This window comes from Coenobita brevimanus, chromosome 39 (assembly GCF_032717465.1).
Source record: "Coenobita brevimanus isolate Jiangsu-jjx chromosome 39, ASM3271746v2, whole genome shotgun sequence".
In the NCBI taxonomy this organism is placed as follows: domain Eukaryota; kingdom Metazoa; phylum Arthropoda; class Malacostraca; order Decapoda; family Coenobitidae; genus Coenobita; species Coenobita brevimanus.
The window spans coordinates 26,035,796-26,052,435 of record NC_136992.1 but is presented as its reverse complement, the minus strand read 5'-3'; the positions used below and the strand labels follow the sequence as shown (position 1 = coordinate 26,052,435).

At 40.5% G+C, this 16,640-nt stretch overlaps 1 protein-coding gene across 1 annotated transcript in view; it reads left to right on the top strand.

The window, feature by feature from the left end:
- Positions 1 to 16,640, top strand: part of LOC145396824 (uncharacterized) — a 143,278-nt gene that overhangs the window by 49,528 nt on the left and 77,110 nt on the right. Inside the window, exons 4-5 of the mRNA XM_080270109.1 lie at positions 3,773 to 3,945; positions 14,403 to 14,546. Coding sequence (XP_080126235.1) covers positions 3,773 to 3,945; positions 14,403 to 14,546 — 317 coding nt within the window. The remainder of the gene's footprint in view (positions 1 to 3,772; positions 3,946 to 14,402; positions 14,547 to 16,640) is intronic.

The following is a 16,640-nucleotide window of genomic DNA, read 5'->3' as shown; positions in this document are numbered from 1 at the left end:
CCACTGCTCTCACTCTTGACTTGTGTCCTTCCAACAACGTCCAAGCTTCACTTCCGTACGTTAGAGTTGGTATCACAATACTGTCATGTAGTAACTTTTTTACTTCCATGCTCACTTCCCTGTTTCTTATCACTGCTTTCAAGGAACCAGCAACCTTTCTTCCCTGCTGTACCCTTTCAAGCACTTCACCCTCCAAACCTCCATCCTTACTCATCACACTACCCAAATACTTAAACGTACTCACATTTTCCAATTCCTCACCATCCAACCTCGCTATACATTCACTGACTTCACCTCTCTCAAAGACCATCACTTTACTCTTCCCTACATTCACCTTTAGGTTCCGTTTCTTACACACTCTCTCAAACTCATCCACCAAGCCTTGCAGCTCCCCTTCATCTTCACTCAACAACACAGTATCATCTGCAAACAACAGTACAGGGAGTTTCCAAACACTATCCTCTCTCACCAGGGCCACTCCAACATCCACTACCCTACCTTGTACCTCTTTTATTACCCCATCCATGTACAGATTGAACAACCATGGAGACATGACACATCCCTGTTTCAAACCAACTTTCAAAGAGAAAAATTCACTTAGTTCACCATCCACACGCACTGCAGCCTTAGCACCATCATACATACTCTTCACAGCATTCAACAACTTGCCATCTACTCCATATATTCTTAACACTTTCCACAATCCTTGTCTATCCACCCTGTCATATGCTTTCTCCAAATCCATGAAAGCCGCATACAACTTCTTTCCCTTCTCTAGAAACTTTTCCACTAAAGTGGAAAAAAAATGTCAAAATGCAAAAAAAAAACAAAAAAAAAAAAACAATATGTGTTCATCCCTACTCTAAATTTGCTGCACGGTGACGAACAGCTGTGTTTTGGCATGTAGTTCTGGCAACGTCTGCTAGAGCACCCCTGCATCCTCCCCATTTCCTGCCAACCAACTATCGTGACTGCATGCTCGTCGCCATGGCTCGCTTTTTTTAATAAACTGCAATACCTCGCCACTAGACCACATGGGAATTTACAGTGTTGTGCAGTGTTAAGAAATTAGAATTCAGAGTGCAAAGGATTAAGTGCAACATGCAAAACTGGCCTGTTACAACTGGTATGGGGCAAGTAAGAACAGAATGTACAGTGTTAAGCAGTTATAATTCACAGTGCAAAAGATTAAGTGCAGTGCAACACTGTATTACTATATGTGCTTCAAGTGCACCTTCACCACTGTCAGAGCCATAGAGGAGGCTGGTTAAGCTTTGCGATGGCTGCGGACGTGTCATAAGTACCGTGTACACTGCTAAATATTTTCCTTACTCATGTCTAATTTCTCATTGTCTGGTTCCTTTTCATTTATTTAATGGTTTGTGTCCCATGTTTGTGTGAATAGGGTCTTAAATAGGTGCTGTGTATGTCTGGTAGGGACTTATTTTAGGTGGCTTTCAAAGTTAGGTTGGGTTAGGGTCTATAAGTACCTGTCCAGGGGCATTTTTCCCAAGTCCTTGACAAGACCAAGTCCCGGACATTGCTTGGGCTCTATTACATTGGATCTTGGAGGAATTACTGTACATAGGCTATGTGGCCCTTATCGCCCAACATATCCCTTTTGAACCCGTGTTAAATCTCCCCATTGAACCCATGTTAAATTGATACTGACTTATGATTGATCAGTGTATGATTGGTTCTTACATGATGTAACCTACAATATTCATAAATCGAGTCATTGCTGTATGGTCACGACTCGCTATATGCTGGGTATACATCAAGTGAAGACCCATCACATAACAAATTGTAGTATCATATAACGAGGTCAATATAACATGGGTTCAGTGGGGAAAGGGAGGGGCCTGTGACCATGTAACCTATCCATCTATCCATCATCCAATCCCGTTTTGCCCCATGAAGAGCATAGGAGCCCAGTCCTGACATTTAAGATGAGAGTGGCTAGCCTCACTCATCCCTGAGTGGCATTACGTAAGCAATAAACCCAAACCACCCCTTGGATATAAACCTGCCCAGGCTCAATCCGATTGGAGCCCCTAATTACCCACTAAACTATCGAGTACCATAATTTGGTTATGTGGTTTCTACATAGCATAGATAGTAAATGATTTCCTGGTAAAAAGAAAACCATTTGGCTTGCAACTCAGTGTAGAGTCACCCGTAGACAGAAGGGAGAGGAAAGGATGAAGGGGGGAAAAAAAAAAAAAAAAAAAAGAAGGAAGGAAGAGAGGAAAGGGCAGTCACCCGAGATCAGCACTACTTCAAATGAGTGGATGGTAAGTGCCCCCACCTACACCAAAAAAAAAAGAAAGAAAGAAAAAAAAATCCATTTTAGGCTTGCCCTAACCTCCCCTCAGTAGCACCACACTTTCCCCCATGGGCAGCATCCTTGCCAGCCATGATTTCGAAGTCTTATGTTTCAGTATTTCACACAAAAAAGTTATCTTTTTCACTTAAAATTGCATTCTGCTCTATTTGTTATGCATTTGCACTGTTATTTAGCATTAGCAATGGTATTTCAGTGGCCTTATATTCACAAAATAGAACAAACAGCAGATGCTCACATCGTGTAAACACTGGGTGCCCATCTTGATTCAGTCAGCTGATAGGGAGGCACCAATATCAGCTGACTGGGAGGCTGTGTATGCACAGTAGACATGGTTTCCAAGTCAAAGGTTTCAGTATTTCACACACAGAAATTTATAACTTTATTAAGTATTTTACACTGCACCATTTGTTAAGCACTTGCACTGTTCTGTAGCGATAACAATGGTGTTTCAGTGGCCTTTCGTGCACAGAATAAAACAAAAGGCAGACATTGACAGTGAATGTAAACATTGGGCAGCCAGCTTGGCTCAGTCAGCTGACTGGGAGGCATCATTCTAGTGAATTAGTGATAATTTCACCATCTTTATTCTGAAAGGGGATCTAACATTTTATTATTCAGTTGTACAGCAAACAAATGTATAACAAGACCTGACTGTATATTGTTTAGAAGTAGGGGTTATGTATCTATCATGTACTGTTCTCACTGACCACATATGTGTTGGTGATGAGTCAAAGAAGGGGGATTTAATTTTTGCCCATCATCTCCACAATCATCATGAAGGCAGACATCAGTCTTTGCTAAATTAAAGTTTCCCTTGGACTGTGACCATCAGAACAGCTTTATAATTAATCTCAAGCAACTTTAAGAGAAGAAGTGATGAAAATTCATCAGCAAGCTCATAATGAAATAACTTTAACTGAGACAGCTTTTGCCCATTCAGGCTGATACACAATTTTAATTTTATTTATGCCGATACCACTTGACTTTATTCACATTAGAAAGGACCTTTAGTAGTGGAAGGGCTAATGAAGGCTATATCTAACCTTTCTGTTTCATAAGCTCCATCTTAAGATAAAGAAAATTATTTACTATATAGCAAGAGTGAAAAAAGAATTCTGTATCAATATAGATCAAATTTTCATCCATTATGGAGTTGGTGTTGCTGATGACCTTATGGACAAAAAAGGTCTCTTAATTAACCCAGAATTTCATCAGCAATTGTAATCCCACAACAATTGATAATTGGATCCATGTTGATATAGCATTTTTTACTTAAAATTAGCCTAAGAAGAGCGGCTTAAATTATTTCATAATCCTTGCAGGACTCCCTGTATGTATATGTATCATTGTACTGAAGAGATCAAGTGAAGACTGTGTGGAAATACATGTTCCAACCATGAGATGTTCACTGTTCCTCATCCACAGACTATCCAACCCGGCCATTGATTGTGGTCGGTGTTGCTGGCCTTCGCCCTGACCTTGTTAACGAGGAACTCACCCCAGCCCTGTCAATGCTGTCCAACTGTGGTGTGACGGCCCCCTCATTGGTGCCCACATACCCCACCACCACCTTCCCTAACATGTACACCATCGCTACTGTAAGTGTTCCTGCTTATTGAACATAACTGTACCTAACCTAACCTGTTGGGGGGCATAATGGGGAAAGAAGGAAGGAAAGAGAGAGGAACAATTGAAGGTGACTTTGGGAGAGGGTAATGAAAAAGTGGGTAATGGATGGAGATGGAGAGAGAAAGAGGAGGAAGAGAGGAGAGAGTAAAGGAATAGACCTGACCTAATGTAGCACCCATGTGCACCGTTACCCCCACCATTCCCCTTACTGGTACCCACATAAACCACCACCAACTTCCTTAACAAGTACACCATCACAAAAGTACTGGTAAGTCTTCGTATCCACTTGTGCAGCCCACTCAGCCTGTTTATTGGGGTGTCATATTAGCAGTATTATAGCTCATTCCAAAGATACAGTTCCCATTTAGTTATAGCATTTATAGATCTTTACAAAGTTTTAGCAGTTGGAGCCTGTTTCATTGCATTTTTCTGGACACTTTTATGTTCTCGACTTTCAAACACCTTTTGAAAGCAAGTTTATTGACTTCTTTGAAGAGATTATATACTCGTGTGTATATATTTATATGGAATGTAAGAGGAGCGAATGGTGAAGTGAAAGAGAGAGAGATTGTCCAGGTGCTTGAGGGTGCGAAAGTGGATGTATGTGGAATAACTGAAACAAAATGGAGAGGAGAAAGTGTGAGAGAATGGGAGTATGGATGGGGTATATGTGCAGGAGTAGATGAGAATGAGAGGGCAAAGGAAGGAGTGTGTATAGTTGTGAGTAAAAGATGGAAGAAGAGCATAAGACAGTATGGATCAGTTGGGTCAAGGATTGTGTGGGTAAAGTTGAAAGTTGGAATACAAATGTGGGCGATTGTGTGTGTGTATGCGCCAACGCAAGATTGTGCTAGAAGAGTGAGAGAAGAGTTCTGGACATATGTGGAAATGTGCATGGAAAAGTTTGGAAGGAATGAGAGAGTGTTTTTGATTGGTGATATGAATGGTAAAGTTGGTAATGTGAAGGTGGATGGAATAGTTGGTGAGTGGGGTGTGCCTGCTGAGATAGATGAGAATGGGAGTGCGTTAGTGGACATTTGTGCTGGGAGGGGTTTGGTGATAGCCAATACCCTCTTCAGGCATAAAATGATCCACAGGTATACATGGCGAGTGATGAGAAGGGTGGGTGGTGAACTGAATGAAAGGAAGGCAATGATTGATTATGTGCGTGTGGATGAAAGGATGCGAAGATGTGTAAAGGATGCAAGAGTGTATAGAGGTTGGGGGAGTGGACTTTCTGACCACTACTTGGTGGTGGCCAGAATTAGGATGCAAGTGAGATGGAGGAATAGAAGAAGGGAAAGACGAGAGGAAGGAGTAGTTGCAAGGAGAGTGGAAAGGTTACAAGAGGATGAGAAAAAGGCAGAGTATAAGAGAGAAGTGGAGGAACGATTGGGCAAATATGAATTGGAGCAGATGGGAGACGTGGAAGGTGTGTGTAAGATATTTACAGAAGAAATATGTGCAGCATGTGATGTGGTGTGTGGAAGGAAGAGAAGGCGGAGGGGGGTGCAAGGAACAGCGTGGTGGACTGAAGAGGTGAAACAGGCTGTGGCACAAAAGAAGAAAGCATACAATGAATGGGTGAGAAATAGGGGCGTGGAAGAAGTTGAGAGGCTGAAGAGAGAGTTATATGTGGAAAGGAAGAGAGAGGTGAAAAGATTAGTAAGAGAGAGTAAGAAGAGAGTGGATGAGGAATTTGGAAGGAATTTGAGTGTAAAGTGGAGGGACTGTAAGAAAATGTTCTGGAGAGAAGTGAAAAGAGTAAGACAGGGTGGAAGTGAAGTTAGCAGGGGAGTGAAAGATAAAAATGGTAGATTACTAGTGGAGAAGGGAGAAAAAGTGAGCAGATGGAGAGAACACTTTAAGGAATTGTTGAACGTAGAGGATGGAATTAATGCAAGTATAAGTGGCTGGGGAATGGCTGGGAGAAGGAGGGAGGTGAGATGACAGGAAGAAATCAGTAGGATAGAAGTTGTGGAAGCAATGAAGAAAGTTAAATCGGGGAAAGCCCCAGGAATTGATGGAGTGTGTGGTGAAATGCTGAAGCATGGGGGAGAGATAGTAGTAGAATGGATGTGGAAGATGTGCAGATTGGCCTGGGAGGAAGGTAGAGTCCCGGAGGATTGGAAGTCAGGTATAATTATTCCCTTGTACAAAGGAAAAGGGGAAAAAGAAGTGTGTGGTAATCATAGGGGCATTTGTCTTCTTAGTATAATAGGAAAAGTGTATGGTAGGATACTTATAGACAGAGTTAGAGAAAGAACAGAGAAATTAGTTGGAGAAGAACAGGGAGGCTTTAGGAAGGGAAGAGGTTGTGTAGATCAGATATTCATTCTTAGATCTTTAGTGGAAAAGTTTCTAGAGAAGGGAAAGAAGTTGTATGCGGCTTTCATGGATTTGGAGAAAGCATATGACAGGGTGGATAGACAAGGATTGTGGAAAGTGTTAAGAATATATGGAGTAGATGGGAAGTTGTTGAATGCTGTGAAGAGTATGTACGATGGTGCGAAGGCTGCAGTGCGTGTGGATAGTGAACTAAGTGAATTTTTCTCTTTGAAAGTTGGTTTGAAACAAGGATGTGTCATGTCTCCATGGTTGTTCAATCTGTACATGGATGGGGTAATAAAAGAGGTACAAGGTAGGGTAGTGGATGTTGGAGTGGCCCTGGTGAGAGAGGATAGTGTTTGGAAACTCCCTGTACTGTTGTTTGCAGATGATACTGTGTTGTTGAGTGAAGACGAAGGGGAGCTGCTAGGCTTGGTGGATGAGTTTGAGAGAGTGTGTAAGAAACGGAACCTAAAGGTGAATGTAGGGAAGAGTAAAGTGATGGTCTTTGAGAGAGGTGAAGTTAGTGAATGTACAGCGAGGTTAGATGGTGAGGAATTGGAAAATGTGAGTACGTTTAAGTATTTGGGTAGTGTGATGATTAAGGATGGAGGTTTGGAGGGTGAAGTGCTTGAAAGGGTACAGCAGGGAAGAAAGGTTGCTGGTTCCTTGAAAGCAGTGATAAGAAACAGGGAAGTGAGCATGGAAGTGAAAAAGTTACTACATGACAGTATTGTGATACCAACTCTAACGTATGGAAGTGAAGCTTGGACATTGTTGGAAGGACACAAGTCAAGAGTGAGAGCAGTGGAAATGAGTTATTTAAGAGGAGCCTGTGGAGTCACGTGGAGAGACAGGCTGACGAATGAGGATTTTATAAAGGAGTGTTGTGGTGTGGATGTGGATGTGATAGGAAGCGTTATGAGGAACACACTGAGGTGGTTTGGCCATGTGGAGAGGATGGAGGGCGAAAGACTGACGAATAGAGTGTATGTGAGTGAGGAGGAGAGGGAGGGGGAGGCCGAGGATGAGATGGAGGGATGGGGTGGAGAGGTCTATGAGAGAGGGGTGTGTGAGTTGGGAGCAGGGCAGTGAAATGGCGGGGGACAGGGCGACTTGGAGGCGATTTGTTTGTGGCCACCCCAAACGGGATTGAGGCTTCTGGCAATAGATAGATAGATAGATAGATATATATATATATATATATATATATACAGTAATCACTCCAATATCCGACGTAATAGAGCCATAGATAGGTCCGGATATTGGTTCTGTCCGGATATTGGGCCCCAGCTTATGGACTTGTACTTATGGACCCTAACTCAGAGAAACACCTATACAACTCCCTCTGGACATGCATAGCACCTATTTAAGACCCAAATCACACCAATAAGGCACATAAATGACTGAAATAAATGCAAAAGAAACATAAAATGAGGGTTTAGAAGTAGGTTCATACAATAATAAACATTCTGGTGACTGGCTCCTGGACTGGTACTTATGGACCCTAACCTAGCCTAACTCAGAAAAACACCTTCCTACTGCACATGCCTAGCTCCCAACACCCTATTCACACCAATAAAGGACATTAAAAAGTGAAATGAGGTAAGTATAGTATGGAAAAAAGTACAGTATGAAACATTCTTATATCCGGATAGTGGGGATGTTCGGATATTGGGCTTCCGGATATTAGAGTGATTACTTATGTATATATATATATATATATATATATATATCTATCTATTGCCAAACGCCTCAATCCCGTTTGGGGTGGCCACAAACAAATCGCCTCCAAGTCGCCCTGTCCCCCGCCATTTCACTGCCCTGCTCCCAACTCACACCCCCTTCTCTCATATACCTCTCCACCCCATCCCCCCATCTCATCCTTGGCCTCCCCCTCCCCCTTCCCACCTCCACCTCACTCACATACACTCTCTTCGTCAGTCTTTCACCCTCCATCCTCTCCACATGGCCAAACCACCTCAGTGTGTTCCTCATAACCCTTCCTATCACATCCACACCACAACACTCCTTTATATCCTCATTCGTCAGCCTGTCTCTCCATGTGACTCCACAGGCTCCTCTTAAATAACTCATTTCCACTGCTCTCACTCTTGACTTGTGTCCTTCCAACAACTTCCAAGCTTCACTTCCGTACGATAGAGTTGGTATCACAATACTGTCATGTAGTAACTTTTTCACTTCCATGCTCACTTCCCTGTTTCTTATCACTGCTTTCAAAGAACCAGCAACCTTTCTTCCCTGCTGTACCCTTTCAAGGACTTCACCCTCCAAACCTCCATCCTTACTCATCACACTACCCAAGTACTTAAACATACTCACATCTTCCAATTCCTCACCGTCCAACCTCGCTGTACATTAACTGACTTCACCTCTCTCAAAGACCATCACTTTACTCTTCCCTACATATATATATATATTTTATATATATATATACACACAGTATATATCTTAACATATATATATATATATATATATATATAGATATATATATATATATATATATATATATATATATATATATTCACACACACACACACACACACACACACACACACACACACACACACACACACACACACACACACATACACACACACACACACACACACACACACACAGAACTGTTGGACCTTGATAAGAGATCTGACGGGAGTCAACGGTGGGAAATGCAGTTTAATGTGAAGAAATGTAATGACATTTGGAAAGTGTACAAAGAGACAAACAGGAAAATACAGGATGGGGAACGAATGAATTAGTAAAATTAAAGAAGAGAAAGACTTAGGGGTACTGTTTTCAGACAACCTTTTGCCGGAAAATCACATAATCAACATCGCAAGATATACATAACCTTTTGAGAAACATAAGGTTGCATTTACTTATCTGGACAAAGAGAGGATGAAAAAGTTGATTGTATCAGTGATTCACCTGAGGCTGGAATATGCAGCAGTGGTATGGCCTTCACATGAAAAGAAGGATTGAAAGAATACAAAGAGCAACAGTGAAGTTGGTACCTGGCTTGAGAGAATTGCCATACGAGAAAAGACTTGAGACTAAATCTTCCAACCCTAGAAAAAAGAAGGGGAGATCTGCTTAATGTGTACAGAGTATCCAAGGGAATGGAGAAGCTTGGACCTGTTTTTGTGGTACGAAAGAGAAACGAGGGGTCACAGAAAAAAGTTGAAAAGAACCACATGCAAGAGGGATATCAAGAAATGCAGCTTCCCTTACAGGACTATTGAAATATGGAATAACCTGGATAAATAGGTGATAAATGCCAACGATATTCACAATTTCAAAACCAATCTGGACGTTAGTTGAATAGTTATGGAGACAGGACAGTAGCATAGCTCCTTTCCTGTAAATCACAACTAGGTAAATACACACACACACACACACACACACACACACACACACACACACACACACACACACACATACACACAGGCAATGCCAGAGTCAGTGAAGACCTGACAGAAAGTACAATTCAGAGTTTATGAGTATTACTACACAGAATGGAAGAGAAATCTGAATGAATTATATTAACTGGAGATTTCAGTAGATATAAATTGGAATAGTTCTGAATGTCAGAAGTCATGAAAGCTGTTGAGATCAAAAGCTCCTGGATCTTGTGCAGGAGTTTTTCCTAACACAGCATATAAAGGAAAACACCCCAAAAAGAGACATGATGATCCATCAGTACTAGGTCTTATACTTACATGGCAAGAAAGTGATATTGACTATAATATGTCACCTTCCATTTGGCAAAAGCGGCCATGCAGTATTAAATTGCAATTTCAGGATTGCATATAACATAGTTACCAGTAATGAGAGTTACAGAAAGAGTCTAAACTACAAAAAGGGCAACTATCATGACCTGAAGAAGTACTTCTTAGATACAGATTGGGAAGAGGAACTTAGAAGACAAGATTTAAATATTTTATATAGAAAATTCTGTGATTTTTATGAAACAGGAGTCCAAAATTGCATCCCTTAGCACAAAGAAACCATCCATCCATCCATCCATCCGTCATCCAATCCTACGTTGCCCCGTGAAGAGTGTACTGTAGGAGCCTGGGGCTAGGCAAGTTGATCCTGACATTTAAGATGAGAGTGACCAGCTGTATTCATCCCTGAGTGGCATTACATGAGCAATAAACCCCAACCAACCCCTTGAATAAACCTTCACCAGCTCAATCCAATTAGAGTGCCTTACTTACCCACTAAACCATCAGATGCCATAATTTGGCTATATGGTTACCACCCAGCATAGTAAATGGTTTCCAGGTGTACAAGAAACCATTTGCCTCGTCACTTAGTGTAGAGTTTCCCATAGGCAGAAGGAAGGGGAAAGAATGAAGGAAGAAAAGACAGAAGAAGGAGTGTAAAGTCATCTGTAGGCAGATGGACAAGGAAAGAATGAAGGAAAGGAAGACAGAAGAGGAAGGAAGGAAGGAATGAAGGAAGGAGGAGAGGAAAGGGCTGATACCCATGAGCAACACTACTGTACATCAAGTGAGTGGATGGTGAGTGCCGCCTCCTAGATATGAAAATATAGAAATGGTTTAATACAGGATGTAAAAAAATCAAAAGAAAAAAAGAGATCTGCTGTGGAGTAGATATAGAAGACACAATAGTGAGAGGGTATATAACAACCATAAACAGGCAAGAAATGATTATACAAAGATAAGGAGGAAGGCTCAAAGACAGTTTGAGGAAGACGTTATAAATAAAAGTAGTGATCAACCTAAGCTATTTTACGGCTATATCCAAAGCAAAACCAAAGTTAAAGATAAAATACAGTCCATTACGGACAAGGGGATCATTTATACACAAGAGAAAGATATTTGTGAAACACTAGATAAAAACTTCCAATCAGTTTTTACAAAGGAAAATAATTTTGAAAGATATTACATGGAACATGCATGCCCACACGTATTACCAGATATACAATTATCAGAAAAAGAAGTACAGGAAGAGTTAAGTAAGTTTGACAGGTAAAGCATATTTTCCTGACGACGAAATTTCAGGTTGAGTGCAACATGAATATGCAGAAGAGTTAAGCAGGCCATTATAGTTAATATTCGAGGAATCCTTAGGTCAAGGTAGACTACCTGATGTTTGGAAGAAAGCAAACTCTGTTCCCCTATTCAAGAAAGGGAATAGACAGAATCCACTCATCTACCGACCAGTATCACTGACCAGTGTTGTAAGATACTGGGAAAGCTGATAAGAAAAGTTTGGGTAAACCATTTAGAAAAACACAGAAAGGCAGTTAGGTTTTAGAAAGGGAAAATCATGTGTTACTAATCTATTAAGCTGCCATGATAGGGTTACAGAAACATTACAGAAAAGAGAAGAATGTATGGCCAGTATCTATTTAGATTTCAAGAAAGCATTTAACAGAGTACCGCACCAAAGACTTTTATGGAAACTGTACCATCAAGGAGGTATCCAAGGCAACCTGTACTGTTGGATACAGGATTTTCTCAGAAAAAGGAAAATGAGAACAGTACTAAGAGGAACTTGCTATCATGGAGGGAAGTGACTATTGAATCTCCACAGGGCTCAGTGCTGGCACCAATTATGTTCTTAGTATATAAAAACAACATAGACTGCAACACTGGAATAGCTTTCTAAATGTGTCTGCAAATGATGCAGAAATATAATGGAAAATTACTAACAGATTCTTGCAGAGAGCTGAAAGAAGAATTAAATGAACTTCATGAATGGAGCAATAAATAACAAACGGAATTTAATGTGAACAAGTGTCATGTAATTAAGTTTGGTAAAAGTGAGAAAAGATCAGATTGAGATTATAAGTTAGGATGATCAACCCTACACATATCAGAAAGGGAGAAGGACCTAGGAGTGATTATCAGTAACAGACAATTTCTGGTTGACCACATCAGTGAGAAGGTACGTAATATATATGCACTGGTTACTAATATGAGAATAGCACTCACATATATAAATGAAGACATGCTGAGAAAGATAATAACATCATTCATCAGACCAACCCTGGAGTATGCATCAGTAGTCAGTGCATCTCAGGGAAAGAAAAAATAGACATAAATGAATATATAACCTATGGGGAAGCATCTGCAAGAGGATAGTGCAAAAAACTATGTAAAAAGAGAGGCAATAAAGACGTAAGTAAATTCAGTTTCCCAAATAGGGCAATTGATCAGTGGAATGCACTACTGAATGAAATAATGTGTGTTAAAATTATTCATAAATTTAAGGATAGGTATGATGAAAATGATTTAATACACGGGACAGTACAAACACGACTCATTCCTGTAAAGATACAGTTAGGTAAGAACAATTAGGCAAGAACACACACACACAAGTCTGTTTGCTGATGATGTAAAGATCTTGAGGAAGGTAGAGGTTGAGGAGGATTGTAAAATACTGCAGGAGGATTTGGATAGGATACACGATCAGAGCCGGACGTGGGAAATGAAATTTAATGTAAAGAAATGTAAAATATTGGAAGTGGGTAAAAGTACCAGGAGGCCATCACTGAATTATTTGTTGGGTAATGAATTAATCACAAAAAGGAGAGAAGAGAAAGATTTGGGAGTGCTGGTCCAAGATAGTTTGTCACCAGAAAAGCACATTAACAAGATAGTTGGAAAGACTTATAAACTCTTGACTAACATAAGAGTAGCATTTCATTATATGGATGAGGAGATGATGAAAAAATTGATAGTGGCCATGATCCGCCCCATGTTATAATATGCAGCAGTAGTGTGGTCCCCACACAAAAACAAAGATATAAACAAGATTGAGAGAATTCAAAGAACAGCAACCAAGATGGTCCCTAGTCTGACAGACCTGTCATACAGAGAGAGGCTGGAAAAGCTGGATTTGCCTTCCTTAGAGGAAAGGAGAAAGAGGGGAGACATGATTGCAGTGTTCAGGACCATGGTGGGAGTAGATAAAATTGACAAAGAAGATCTGTTTGTATGGGATAAGAGAGCAACAAGAGGACACGGAATGAAATTGAAAAACTCAAGCTGCTTGAAGGATATCAAGAAATATAGCTTTCCTTACAGAAGTATAGACTTATGGAATAGCCTGGACAAAGAGATCGTCCAGTCTAAAAACTTAAACGAGTTTAAAGCTAAATTTGACTTACTGAGAAACAGCGATGGAAACCCACGAGCATCGTACATTCCGTGTATATCACAATTAGGTATATTAGGTAAATACTTAAATATTTGGAACGACTTAGACAAAGAGGTGGTGCATGAGAAAAACATTCATGTGTGTAAAGGTAGACTTGATAAATGTGGATATGGAGACAGGACAACACGAGCATTGCTCAATTCCTGTATACTACAAATAGGTAAATACACACACGCACACACACAATAACTTCCTGAAATGAAAGAAGCAGTTCTCATCCTGAATAGCCTAGCCCAATCCTGATGAGGCAATAGATAAACAAACAATTGAGGAAGGCTGAGCATGTTATGGTGCTGACATTGACATGTTGGAAGGTGTTAGAGGAAGTACTGTACCGTGAGATGCTTTGGCCATGAGGAGAGAAGCAGTGAATGAGAGGTTATCTAGAACAGTGTATGCAAGCGATGTGGAGGGGTTAGGGGAAGGGGAGACTGAGGATGAGGTAGAGAAGTGGGGTGGAGAGGTATCTGAATGAGGTTGTTGTGAGTTTGAGAGAGGGGAGCCTGATGACAGAGGACATGGTGGCTTAGAGACATTTTGTTCATTGCCATCCCCTCAGGGATTAAAGCATCTGGCTGTAGATAGATAGATGGCAAGAAAAAGAGAAGTACCCATTGTTTCTTTGTCATGGTCTTTATGCAGAGAGCTGTAGGATTATTTGTGAAATATCTTTTTGTTTTACTTTTGCCATATCCTGACAAATTCATTAATTTCAGGATGAACTTTTCAAACTGGAGGGGTTAGATATTGCATTAATGAACACATTCAGTACCTGTGTTAAATAAGATTGTCTGGTGGTTATAAGAGTGAACTGTAAAGGATATCATCCAGATTCAAGGGATTAATGAAATAATGTAGAGAAATACCTTTCCTTTCTTCCCAGGGTCTGTATGCTGAGAGCCATGGTATCATCGGTGAGAAGATGTATGACCCTGAGTTGAATAAAACATTTGAGGTATTCACCAACAGTGCCCTCAACCCTAAATGGTGGGGAGGTGAACCCATCTGGAACACAGTTGGCAAAAGTGTGGGTATATGGTCACATTTTTTAGAAGCAACTCCTGGTGTCTGATTGGCCAGTATCTGAATTTTCACTCATACAGATTGTCATTTTTTTGCACCCAAACCCTTCATTTATTCAGTATTTCCATTTACTGTATCAAGATTTCCAGTATAAAAAAATTACTACCACAGAAGATTTTTTTTCAGTTGCCAGTATTTGAATAGCTGGACATTTAGAAATGTTCAGCCAGTTTCCTAGTGTGTACCATCACTGTATTTTTTGCACCAAAACCCTTAAATAACCTTATCAGTTTCCTGTTTACCAAAAGTAGCCTTCCATGCCACTTGACATAACCCCATACAGCACGTGTTACTGAGTATTTATTGAATTTTATTTGAAGTATTGTACTGCTGTAAATATGTAATGAATATCTTGTGACTAGATGTGTACTTGGAGAATGGTGACTAAAGTCATCCAAAAGTAAATCTCTTTGTATACTTGACATAACCCAGTATAACCCATGCTATATATATGACATAACCCCTTCAAATATTGGGGTTTCCTTGTAAAGTGGGATATCTGATGGCCATGAGGGATTCAAAGATGAGGCCCTACTTAAGGGGTTAATCCCAGGTGGTGGAGATCACTAACTGTCCACCCCCAGACCTCAGAACTTGTTACTTCAAGCCCATCTCAGGTCTGTATATGGTATTTTTCTCTTCCTTATTGTGCTCTTTTTGTCATTTTCAGTTAACCTGACTTTGCATATGTGTGTTTCTGATACTTAACATAACAATGCAGTATGTATGTATTAGGTGGGTCAGAATTGTTGTGAAATGGAAAAATTGGATTTACAAGTGGGATGCCCGGTACCAATTAGGATAAATCCCATTGGTTCTGTACTTTTTTTATCGCACAGTTTCATTATCATGCTCTAGTCACAGTACCAATTGTGTGCAGTAAGCAAGGGATCGCTGTAGATATTTTAAATTTGATTGGTCTCTCTCTCTCTCTCTCTCTACTTTTGTATGATGGAAAATACCTTTAAGAAAGATGTTTTACCCGTCTTACAACCCACTACAGTACTGGCATTCGGTAGTTTCATGGTCTGCATCCAAAACCACTTTGGTTCTGTACCAGCTTTGACTTCACAGGGTCAAATAGTGTCAGGGATCTTATTACACATCTCAAATTTCTTTATTCCAACAGTTTCCAGGAACTGTTGGGAAGTAAGTAGCTGGTTTTGGTATAGTTGGTTTATCATGCAGTTTATAAAAAACATCTGCTTTTCCAAAGCCAACTTCACTATGGGGCTTCCTTCAAGAAGAAACATGGAGTCCTTAATTGGTTGGTTACCTGATTGATTGACTGAATGACTGATATTTTTAACCTCAGTTTTTCATGAGCAGTAAAATTTTGATGATGATGGTGAAATGATGAGCTGTGGTTTGTGTAAGAAAAAAATATGGTTGTAACGATTATGACAACAGTTGTTGTTGTTGAGTAACCCTGGTCTGCTTGGCTGAGCAGTCCCTTTCAGGACTTTGGCGAAAGCTTTGCCATTTCACTTGACATCTCAAAGGCTTTCAATCGAGTCTGGCATAAATCTTTAATTTCCAAGCTGCCCTCTTATGGTTTCTATCCTTCTATCTGTGCCTTTATCTCTAGCTTCCTTTCTGGTTGTTCTATAACTGCTGTTGTAGACAGCCATCATTCTTCTTCTAGATCTGTCAACAGTGGTGTTCCCCAGGGCTCTGTCCTATCACCAACTCTCTTCCTTTTATTCATCAATGACCTTCTAAGCTGTACATCTAACCCTATCCACTCATACGCTGATGACTCCACCCTTCACCTTTCCATTCGGTTCCCGCAACGCCCATCTCAGCAGTTACTTCAACAAACAAGGGATGAGGCTATGGCACACCTAATGTCTGACTTGGCTCATATCTCTGAGTGGGGTAAAAATAATCTTGTTGTTTTTAATGCATCAAAGACTCAGTTCTTATACCTATCAGCCCGACAGAATCTTCCACAAGTGTACCCACTAATGTTTAATAATATTCAGCTTAATCCTACATCATCCTTGAACATGCTTGGGGTTTCATTTACTCGGGACTT